Consider the following 11828-nt stretch of genomic DNA (forward strand, 5'->3'; position numbering starts at 1 on the left):
TCACAGGCTCTTTAACATAACGACCCACTCCCAGGCTAACATGGAGGAGGACGATCCTATCCCTGGACACGCTAAAAGCATTCAACTGTGTGTCCTGGCAGCTTTTATTTCAGACACTGAATTGTTTTGGATTTGGCGCTCACTCTCTTAGATGGACTCAAAGGTGTTGTGATAGGTAGGGAAGAACACAATTTACCATAATATGCAGATGATGCCCTACTTCACTAATCTGACCCTGCATCAGCAGTTCTGCTCCTGAAAAAGGTAATTGCTCAATTTGGGTACTACTCTGGTTATAAAGTAAATGTGGATAAAACTGAAGCTCTGGAGATAGGGTTATCCTTCCTTCAGTATAGAAATTGTGTGTTGGCAACTATAGTAAGACAATGATCTAGAGCGCTGATCAAGACTCTGCATGACCTTTACAGGGCGTATTGAGGGCACATGTAATCCTCGCGGTTTAAATCCCCAAATCTGCATTCAGCGTGTTAGACTGGCTACTTTCTCAGCTCATTTGGCCGGGAAAATGGCCGAGACTAGATTCAGAACACCAGGAAGGGGCTGGGAGTGCCAAATTTGAGGCACTACCTTTGGGCTGCTCAGTTTAAATCAATGCCAGCTTGGATCAACCACTGTATTGAAACGTGGCGGCTCAACATTATGCCAGCAGCCGCTATCATCACTGCCATTCAGATGCCTCTGTAAAAGATATTAAAATGAGTGTATGGACAGAGATACAGGAATCGTCTGGCTGACCTAGATCAAGCTCCCCTCTTTCAAGTGTAGGCTTAGTTCATGATTGTACTTTCTTACCTGGATGCAGGTTTTTAAATAAAATGGCCAGAAACACAGGATTCACCTTAACCATTTGTTCCATGACAGGATCTTGAAGTCATTTGTTCAAGTTGGGGAGGAATTTAGCCTTCAAAGGTCAGTTGTTTTTCCAAGTACTTGCGTCTAAAACCCTTTTTCACTCTGCATAAAGAGCTGGACAAAGTTCAAAACCTACTGCAATGGATACATTCCTGACTGGCATAAAGAGGGGGAAATGTGGGAGAGAGGATAATCCCCAGTTTGTATGAGGTGTCTCTATGAATTCAAGTAACTTTCTACACATTAAAGGCAAATGAGCAGCTGAAATAAAACAATAAACATCACTGGATACACTGGAGGAAATTTCTCCTCTTTACAAAGTAAAACATGTCACTGGGGAACTATGGAGGGCCTGTCATTGATTCATTCCTTCAAGAAACCTCAAACCAGCAGCTTGCCCTGGACAGGATTAACAATGGAGACAAACAACGGGTCATCTAAGCGTAAAACCTGGGTTGAGAAAAGGCCTATAGCTCAAAAGTCGATGCCCTAAAAGGAATCTAATCTAAGATGCCTCCATATTACACAGTTCTGTCCAACTAAGCGTCTTGGTGTACAGCACAACAAAATATAAAAATACTCATGGTATCATGATGAAACCCTTTCAAAATCCTCTCACCACAGATTTTCACTCCATATAGATCGTGAGGGTGAGGGTGAACTAGGTGGATTTTAGTCTCACCTTTTGTCTGTTCAGATGAAGATCTGCTCGGTTAAGATCCAGATCTCACAGCAGCCAGTCACAGTGGCTCTCTGGCTTCACAGTATGTGACAGTGATTGGGCCAGTCAGTCTGGTGAAGTGTATAGTCAAACCTCATATGCTGCTCTTCAAACACCACTCTGAAATGAAGACAACAGTGTTAATGTCTGCATAGCAGGCCTACTGCAGCGACCGTTTCAACGAATCAAAATGATGGAGTCAAGGATGAATGAATTGTAAACTAAACTGCTGAAAAATTAAGGGGAAAAAAAAGGTTTGGAATCTACTATGATGAATATTGACTACAATTCTTAATCTCCTTTGGGTTTGTTTCATCAGCACTGAGCTTCTGTCCTTCCCGTCCCATCCAGTAGGTGGCAGTGAGACACTGACAGTGTGTGTTGACACTTCACACCATCCAGCCCTCTTCAGAGGCATCAGCATCTGAGTGGTTCTTGTAAACTAGCAATCTTCAAGTTTACTACTTGAAAATTGCACCTAAATGGACAATATAGTCTCAAAATAAATCCAGATGGTAAACTCGGGCTAGTCTGAGTTGTGAAGCTTAGCTCACCTCTCACTTTTGGTGGCATCTAAAATCTCAAACGAGGCAATGTGTTTGTGCATGGAGTATTGCAAACAGAATAGGCCTATCATGAACAGAATCAAAACCACATACATGCAAAAAAGGCCTAATTATATGACTGAATGCATCTTGGATCTCAGTGGCCCTCATTTGTTTATCAAAACAAGCACCTGAACACCTTGTTCATATGAGTTTGTCATGTGATAAATCAACCAGCTAACAAGTTCACAAGCTACAGCATCACAAACTCTGAGCAATGTTGGATCAAATAGGCTAGACAACGGCAGAAAGAGTTATGGATGCAAAAGTTTTTACTAATTAATAAAATGATGATACAGATAGAAGTTTTCTTTTAGCATCACAGGTCCCTTCATGTTGAACACGAGGTTCACTATTGCAATAACGAGCAGAGGATTGGCTCACACCTGTAAAACTTGGGATTTCTCATCTCCGGTTGTTTTCTGGACAAAAAGGTGGAGCAAAGAAAAAAAACAAACATCTTATGCTTCTCCTGCACTCTGAGCAAAGTTTTAAGAGCAGCAGAGTATAGCACAGTTGCTCTGTTGCTGCTCCCGTCAGCCTCAGTCTGTCTCTCAGCATCACTGTCACCGAGTCGGTGCAAAGTCGCTGACATCATCCAAAAAATGCCTCGACAACCTCCCGAGGCAGCAGCATCCTCATGCACTTCTGAGGCAACACAAGCATCCTCTACCATTAGTCTGGTTGGGGCCTGTTCGCCTCATCAGCCTCTACATCGGTTGCAATGCTGGTGGCTGCTATGCCTCCAGAACGCCTCAGTAATCTTTACAGGAGGGCTCTCAGTTCGCTTTACAGCTGTCTTGTTGTTTTCAGTCAGTCATCTGGACCACAGAGTGTGAGAGATTGGGACTGAGAAACTGGGTTTGCCCGGCCTTTTACACACAACTCTAAGCATGATGGGATGTTCACTGCTTCCATTCTCGAGACCACATCGTGTATACTGGATACCTCTCATTTATTCAAACTATCTACTGTTTTAGGATTTTACTAAATACGAGTGCCACAGTTTCCAGTGTGCAGTAGCAAAATTTAAACTAAAAGAAATTACAGAAATTCCCCTAGGTAATGTGTGGCTATTTAACAGAGAACACGTAGCTTGCTGCCAGAGGACCAAGCCAGACAAAGGCATCAGTGTCTGCAATTCAAGCAATTACATTAAATCTGGAGCAGCCAAGACTCTGGCTTGGGCATGTCACATTAACACTGTTCCTGACAAGGTATGTATAGTTATTTTGATTTCAGATATGTCATAACAATTTTAAGTTTTCTGCTTGCATTTTGTTATTCCTTAGTCATTATCATTCATTAGTCATTATCATTACTTAATATCAAATATACTGACACTGAATATGTGAATTATAACTCCTTGTACAGCAAAAGAAACAAACTCCAAATGCAAAACAACATTTTTATTGCAATACACAGGTTGTCTTCTTCTTCTGCTATGCTCATTGCCTGCCAGGCACATCAACATTCAGGGGACAGGCTGGCACCAGAATACCATGAACGTGCAGTCGTGAAGTGGTGAAAAGGTGATTATTGATAAGGGTCTTCAGCCCACCTTGACTCAGGCAGGCCATGCACTTTTCCAGAGTTCACTTGTGTTCAGCTGTTTTAATTTAAAACATAAACCGAGGCCTACCCCAAGCGAAGAGCATGTTCTCAAATAAAGCAAGCAATGATGACAGAGCAGAATAGTACCCGCACAATACAATCGCCATTAGCATCCATGACATAAAATCAAAATGGAATTTCTTTGAGGAAATAGAAAAGTTTGGGAGCAGGCAATAGCATCCATCTTTGTTTCTTTAGTCAATTTTTGGCATTTCTCCCTGAACAGAGTTTGTGCTCTGACAACAGGCGATTAAACTTAAGACAGGTTGCAATGTGGAGAGAGAAAATGAAGAGACAACATAATGGGAAGTCAGAAAGAATGATCAGATGGTATCAGGCTTCTGATTATACAGTCATTAATTGTGGTCTAACACTAGTCTAATTTGGAATAATCCCCCCCAAAACATTTATTATAATTATTATATAGTCATCTAATGGAGACCTGGTAGCGCTCAAAACTTGGCACTGGTGTAACTCCCTGATGCATCTTACATTAGGTGGCTAAAATTTGAGAAAATATCTGCAATGGATTTACACTAAGTCAGATCAAATCAGCTGAAACCAGGACCATCTCAGAAAGCAGGAAAATGTCAAAGCCTTCTTCTTGCAATGTCCCCACAGTTCTTAAGAGCCACAAAATTATTTTCAAATTGACGGAAAAACACCTTTTACCAACATAGAATATTTATACATGCTGAAACACAGAAGCGATAACCGCAACGTCGTCGACTGATTGGTGTCACAGTTCAAGTGATTACATAATAGCTAGCCTGTTGATTGACTGGTTGCTTGGTTGATTGCATGTTTGAGGGTTTCAAGATATACGAAAGCATCAGACAAAGAGGGGAGCCAGGAATAGGGCTAAAAGTGCAAGAAGTTGAGGACAACAGATTGAACCAGGAATTTTGTGACAGAAAAAAAAATTCCTGATTTCTGGTTAGTCATACAGTTGAAGTAAATGGAGGGGGAAAACAAGTTGGAATGAGAGAGGTTAAGTAGGCAGCAGACAGGAAGGAGTGCATGGACAAAACTAGGAAGGAGTGGTAGGTGAGTGTGTTCAGTAGAATACAACACTAGACTTTCCTCCTGGGGGATTGATGACCCTGTTGTGAGAGCGAGGCCTGGGCCCCAGGTGGGGCTCGTGGTTCTTGTCTGACCCCTGATCAGGGGAAGAGGAGGAGGGGGGGGAGGAGGGCTCTGGTTCTGGACAGGCTGCGACAGCAACAGGCTCCTCCTTGGCTGGGATGACAATTGGGGGAGCGGGCTCTTCCTTCACCTCAGGTGGGCTCACATTGGCCTGGGGCGCTTCAAGAGGGGGAAAGCAAGCATTTAAAAAAAAAAAAAAAAAAGCCAGAGCAGAATAATAGTCTCAAAATAAATTCCCGGTATGGACCCTGCTGCACCCTGTACCTACTGCATCCCCGTCTTAAAGAAGGCACTTGTGTGCATCAGCTTTTTTTTCATCTCTACTCATTGGTTGGTATCCTAGACTCATGTGCCTTTCAAAGTGTAATTTATACCGGTAAAACCAATTAAAAAAAAAGCACACATTTTATTACCCGCGTCTAATAGGATCATGTGCACCCAAGTATACAAGGACCAGAACGTACAGTAAGTGGAGTATCAGTAAGATAGACATCAAATTGGTCTAACCTTGTACGGTTTGTAAGTACATTCCAAAGCAACAGTGATGAGTAAAGGTAGTAAGAGAAATCTGACAAACTTCACGTCGACATTTTCCATTATGTAACAAACTCACCTGGTGGCTCAGGTTCAGGCCCCACACTTAAATTGTCCTGTAAACAAAATTCAAGACAAAACGGATGTAATACACTTTGAATCAATGACAGGACTTAACACAGGTTTCCTTTTCTTCTGGCTTCTTCCCAAAATTAAGCTAAAGCAGTTGTTCAAATTCCTGAACAAATCCCATTTAGTGCAATTTCCATGACCAATATTTGTCAGTGAATGCGCAACTGTCTAAATATTTTGGCTAGCTATAGCCATAATTTTGTATTTCTGCAATAAGGAACTTAATTTATTTCCAGGCATTAGAAAAGGTTCCGGAATCCAACAGCAACCAAGCTCTTTACACATGACCAAGCATGATAGTATGGCAATTGTAAATCTTTATGGCTTTTCCAAAACCTTTTACACTTTCAATTTTCCCCAGGCATGATAAACACCTCAGTAAAATTACATGGCTTTTCTGGGTTTTCCCAAGGTTGGAAACCAGCGACTGTGTGATAAATAAAAAGGTAGTGGCTGCTTGCAATTCACATACACCATTTGCATGAATGTGTTGAGTGTACTTGACACTGCTCTGTTCGCATGCACTCCCTAGAGCCTTCTGGCAGAAGTCTCTGCTTCCTACTGTAGGGTGTCAATGAGGAAAATATAGGACATAAGTAAATAGTGGACTTTTGGACCCACAGTGCAGTCGTTTGGCTACAAAACACTTGGATTATCCTACACAAGCTGTTGGGAGGAATTTGATGGCTGTTTTCCACTTTTTTGGAGCTGTATACAGATGGCCCATTTAACTTCAATAGTTTGGGAAAAGGCTGAGATGGAACCACAGGGGCTAACTCGCTGTGTTTGGTCGTCCTACACGCTTCTATGGAGTTGATTTTCACTTTGGGGTGAACTATTCCTTTAAGTCATTTGCCTGTCTGTTTCTCTGTGGAGAGACGGAAAAAATAAAGACCCCTCTAAAGTGAAATATTGCATTTAGGTGCCTGGCCTACCTTTGGCTTATTGGGGTGGCTCCGGGTTGGGCTTTGGACAGGGGCAATCTCCGCAGCCCCGAAAATGTTGCTGCTTGGTCCACCTGGAGGCTTGGGTCTCTGATGTTGAGCCGGAGCTTCAGGTTCCCCAAATATTCCACTACTCTTCCCACCTACACCAACAATACATAAAACAAAAAGACTCATGTTAAATTATTATTAATTATTTTATTATTATTTTAATGCAAGTTTCTGGAGGATATGAGAAGTAGTAGTCCACTTCAAATTAAAAATTTCAGTATAAACACAAGTAGAAGAACAACAAAGACAATCAGAATAGGTCAAAGTATGTTTTCATTTAAAAAGAAAACTATTTTGATAAGATTAACCAAGCACTGCAAAGCTTTCAGTCACAAATGAAATGAGTAATAAGACTCAATAGAGCTCTGAAGTATAACTGCCATTTTCTTGCAGCATTCAAAGCACAGTTGTGCAAAACCTTAATTTTCAACCATTTCAATAGGAACCATCCTAGCATGTGCTTCTCTTTTCATTGCATTTCAGTGAATGCAAACAGTTATAGTATAAGTTATGAATGGAAAATACATGTGGGTTGTAGCCTACTATAGTATACACAATGTCCACAATCTACCTGTAAAGCCAAATGGTGACAAAATCTTAATCAGTGGTGATGTATTGTTTGCTGATACAATTTGGTTTCTGAACTGCTGAGCAGGCCATTTTAAGCAGCTTGATCAGCCGTCTCAGCCTGTTTCTGAGATCAATAGTGGGTTCTAAAATTACAGAGTAGTGTTAGAAACTAGGGATAAGCCTGAGCGTAAGTACAGGGTGTTGAGAGCGGGTGGGGGTGTCCACTTGATAACTCCAGTGACAAACTTGATAACCCTGGTGACAAGCCCGCACTCACACACTCAACCCTGTAACATTTAGATTATGTGGCTGCTGAATGGTCCTGCCTGTCTGATGGTCCTATAGATTTATGACAGCGTAGCCTGATGTCATCTATAGTCACCATTTGTGGGTTAGTACATCATCCTTTTGTCATCCTAATTGGGCTTCTGTATCAATGCTCGTGGCAGCATTGATGCTAGAGTGGCAGCAATTCACTGACTATTTCAGGGAAGGTTCATGCCACAGTGAAGGGGGGGCAGATAAGGCAGCCTGGCTGACTGAGTGGTCCCTGTCTGGAAAGTGTGAGACCTTTTTCAACAGGGAACTGTGAACAGCACATATATGACTATATATCATATATTAAACAAAATCTGGAGGTGGAGGAAGGGGAGGTACGGAGAATGATGCAAGTGAACAACTCTTGCAACCCTTCTGTACACTGGAATGATCACATTATAGCGATGGTTTTCACACCCTGGGCACTGACAGATGCTTTGGCGGGCCTGTCTCTACTCATCCATTTGCCCAGACAGGCTGATCTAACCTGGGGGGTTGGAGCGCTTGGGGCCTCCCTGGGGCTCCTCCGCTGGAGCAAAAATCGTAGAGGCCATCTTATTGGGCCTTCTTGATGCTGCGGCATCTTCCTCATAGCCACCAAACAGGTTACTGGAGCCACCTCCAGGAGGCCGCAAGACTCTGCAGGAGACAAAAGAAAACTGTAGGACCCTTTTATAGTAACTTATCCAACCGTTATTTATCCAAGCTACTCTCATTAAGACCAATGATCTCGTACAAGGGTGACATGACAAAGACAGGAGCAGTCTAACTGGGTGTTACACTGAGACAGAAAGCACAGTGGATAAGTCTAAAAAAAGTCACATGGCAACTTTTCTAACTGATTTGCTTGTTATTCAGTCCTCTTCGTCTATCAAAATAAATCGAGTGTATAGAGTGTGTGCAGTGCCATTTTAGAGGGTGCAATTTAATTGAAATTAATTCTGATGTGAGGCGCAGATGCAATTTTATGCCAAATTTAACGTAGACACTAACGATTGGTAGATGTCTTGAGTAATGCTCCAGGAGATATGCATGTTTGCAGATGAGCAAGGCAACGTTACCAAATTTCGTTATGCGGTTTGACATGACGTTATGTCTCAGACAAAGGGGGAAAAGAGAAAAAAGCATGCATCGAAAGAGCAGAATTAGTTTTATAGCTTAAGCCAACATCATCGGATCAGAGATTTTGTGATTACATATATATATATATATATATATACATTCAGAAAGAGCGTCATACCGTCTGGGGACATTTTCATTTGGTAGGCTACTTGACAGACGTAAACTGTGTCCTCAAGTCATTACAAGCCAAAACATGTTTGAACTAGGCAGCTAAGCCAAGCTGACCAAGACCTGGTGCATTCGAGGCAATAGCGGAACCGGAGCCTCTGCCTTCTCTTCGGTTAGAACAGTGTGGCTGCAACGCCTCTGTTAACAAGCACAGAGAGGAGTTTGAAGTGGCTTTCACACTTCCGCAGGCGCACCAGACAACGCCTGGTCGGTTAGCTTGTAAGCTAAATCTTGCCTAAGTTCGCCAAGACACCTCAAACCAAGACAGCTCAAGTTGAACGACCACACAAAGATAAGCTAACTACAACAGATTTTAGAAGCTAATCTAAAAGCTGAAGTGTAAGGGCAGTGTTGCCGCATGGCTAACGTTACACAAAGCAAGTACGAAGTTCTCGTAAAGCTAGGTAGCGAAATTAGCTAAGAACAAGATTAGCTGACCGGGCGGCTACCTAAACTTGAAATAAGGTAATGTTGTGCTATTGTCTTAAATGCTAATCAAGGTACCCGATTGAATGTTATTTACCTTGAACTTGGTTTTGCACCACTGCCCAACCCTTGAAACATGTTCGTCGAAGTCATTGTAGTTTTATTTTGAGCCGTCAAAACTCCGAAGACAAACAACTACTTCAGTTAGCCAACTGGACGACCAGCAGTTAGTTCTTGCTTGCGTGTGCCCCAGCCAAGCTCCCTTTAACTCCGCCCTAACAATGACACAGAGGAATATCACTGGTCCAAAGCCAATCGGTCGAATGATAGGGCGCGCTCGTTTAAGGGCATCCGGTACCCTCCAGTCCACGTGACGGGCGGATGCCGGACACCGGCAAAGTAATCGAGTGCATAAACCGACATAAATCCTCTCCTATTATGCCTAAACATGACACATCAAGTGAGAAGAGGAGCGCCACTGTCGCATAATGTGGTTTAATGTAGCATACCATAGTTTTGACAGCCTATAACGTTACATATTGGAAGTATTTGTGTCTATTTTACGCGTTGTGCATCCCAATAAAATAGCAACGCCAATCGTGAAAATCCATATGACTTCCTTATGAGCTATTTGTCAAATTGTTTGTCCTCCACCATGTGGGTTTCTGTTTTGTTTCTTTACCGATGACTCAGAGCGGCCAGGTCGGGAGCCTAGCTGCCTCTGGGAGGGCCGTTTTAAAACGACTGCAAACTCCGTCCCGACGGTACGTGGCCGAGCGGCCGACCGGCCGACCGGGATCCCTTGAACGAGTGCACCCATACAGTAATTTCACTGGTTCATGTGAGTATGAGTTATGCCTATCAGCCATCAGTTGTGATTTGACTCTTTAAATGTCAATCACTTCATGGGCGGAACTGATTGCCACTATTGTATCTTAGTGACGCAAAACTCGTTGAAATAAAGCTGCAGTACAGCAAATGTACTAAAACGTTATATTCAAGCGTTGAATTTGTTTTGAACGCTGAAAACGCATACTAAGAATAACAACTTTAAAAGGCATAACAGGAAGAAAAACAATTGGTCGTTTGCAATTCCCTCTCTCGCTAACCATTGGAAGGGTCCCCTGTCAATCTTATTTAATTATCGTCCGCGTGTATTTCTGACCAATCACGGGATTTGTTTTCGAGTAGTAGTGGGCGTGCTAAAGCGCGTGGGAAACCGCTTTGCAGGAACTGTCACTGCAGCCCAGAAGCAAGCTACCGCAGCGAGCTGAAGAGCTACCGTTAGTCATGTTAGCCTATGTTTCGATTCGGGAATACCACTAACCAGCCTCCACTTAAGGTATTTTGGAAACTTTATTACAGCTCTTGCACTCACAAGTTATTGAGGCTCTTCGTAAAATAATCATTATCTTACAAGCAGTGTCTGTAATGAGTGCTTGTTTGATTGTCATAGCTACCAAACGTTAGCCAACAACAGCAGTTAGCTATGCTAGGCACCACGTTATGTATGGAGATGGCTCTTGCTTACATGCCATGTAACTATAACTGATTATATTATTGCTATTTTAAAGTGATATTGAAAAGACTCCTGGTTAGGCCAGTGGAATCAATGCTCGGATTATTATTTTGGAAGGGGAAATGTAATGTAACTCTGAAATAAGGGAGTGATTATTATGGATCTATATACTTTACTGTAAGATTTTTTTTATTAACCTTAAGTTACGTTACACTTTAACGTTATGTTGACGTTGAATGTAAATTAAAATATAGTCAAGTATCGCTGTTAACACTACGTTTATTTTAAGTTGTATGAGTTCAAAGAGCGCAGGTAACTTTAAACAATAGTAGTTTCGGGCTCTTACAGCCAGATCAATTTAGTCTATGGCTGGTAGTATTTATCTGAGAATCAGCGTTTAGTTATAATTTCTTGACACAAAACAGGGTGTTTTTGCTGTGTTAGAATATAGAAGGATAATGGTATTCCTCGTCAATTTCAGACTTAAGCTTCTCATGTCAATTTAATCTTTATTTAGTTCTCTCTTGCTCTCATTCTTCCTAGCTCTCTTTCCCAGATATCACTCATAAATCATGAAATCACTGGAGAGTGATCGAGCAGAGTATTATACATGTGTATTATAAATGTTATGTACACTATATAACACTGTCTTCCAAATGCAATACATCATTTCTTGACGCGTAACGAGCATAAGGATATAAAGCCAGTTTCCTCCACTGCTCTTAACGTATGACAAATTTCTTTTTCTGTGAGGATATGAGGTGATAGTGATTTTAGAAAATAAGATTGATGTTACACAGCCTCACAGTCACAGGATTCATATCAAATAACTTGTTTTGGAGATATAATTTCTACAGGCGACGGTGACGTAGTGACATGCAAAGTCCAGCTGCACACAGGTTAATGGATGGATTAAAACTTTATCAATGCTATCAATTCAAATGAGCTAATCTGCAATGTTCTGATAATTCTTCTGTTTTACATAAAATAAATCTCTCGTGTTTATCATTATTGGTGTTATTCTAGGGTCTTGTTGCAAAGAAGCATTGAATTCATAGAGTAATGTTGTTGCTGATAGAAAACAG

General features: G+C 41.8%; 1 protein-coding gene across 1 annotated transcript; it reads right to left on the bottom strand.

The window, feature by feature from the left end:
• Positions 1-3593: 3593 nt before the first annotated feature.
• jpt2 (Jupiter microtubule associated homolog 2) lies at positions 3594-9461 on the bottom strand. The gene is made up of 5 exons (XM_071911920.2): positions 9322-9461; positions 7996-8147; positions 6561-6712; positions 5573-5609; positions 3594-5118 (listed from the first exon to the last, which is right to left on the bottom strand). Exons 1-5 carry the CDS (start codon positions 9375-9377, stop codon positions 4871-4873), a joined length of 645 nt encoding a protein of 214 aa, XP_071768021.1. The 5' UTR covers positions 9378-9461; the 3' UTR covers positions 3594-4870.
• Positions 9462-11828: the final 2367 nt, after the last annotated feature.

This window comes from Centroberyx gerrardi, chromosome 7 (assembly GCF_048128805.1).
Source record: "Centroberyx gerrardi isolate f3 chromosome 7, fCenGer3.hap1.cur.20231027, whole genome shotgun sequence".
Lineage (NCBI taxonomy): Eukaryota > Metazoa > Chordata > Actinopteri > Beryciformes > Berycidae > Centroberyx > Centroberyx gerrardi.

Coding starts and splice junctions, on each gene's coding strand:
- jpt2 (XM_071911920.2), bottom strand. CDS start 9,377: ATGACTTCGACGAACATGTTTCAAGGGTTGGGCAGTGGTGCAAAACCA. Junction 6,713..7,995: donor CAAGCGCTCCAACCCCCCAG/GTTAGATCAGCC, acceptor TTGTTGGTGTAG/GTGGGAAGAGTAGTGGAATA. Junction 5,610..6,560: donor GCCACCCCAATAAGCCAAAG/GTAGGCCAGGCA, acceptor TTTTGTTTACAG/GACAATTTAAGTGTGGGGCC.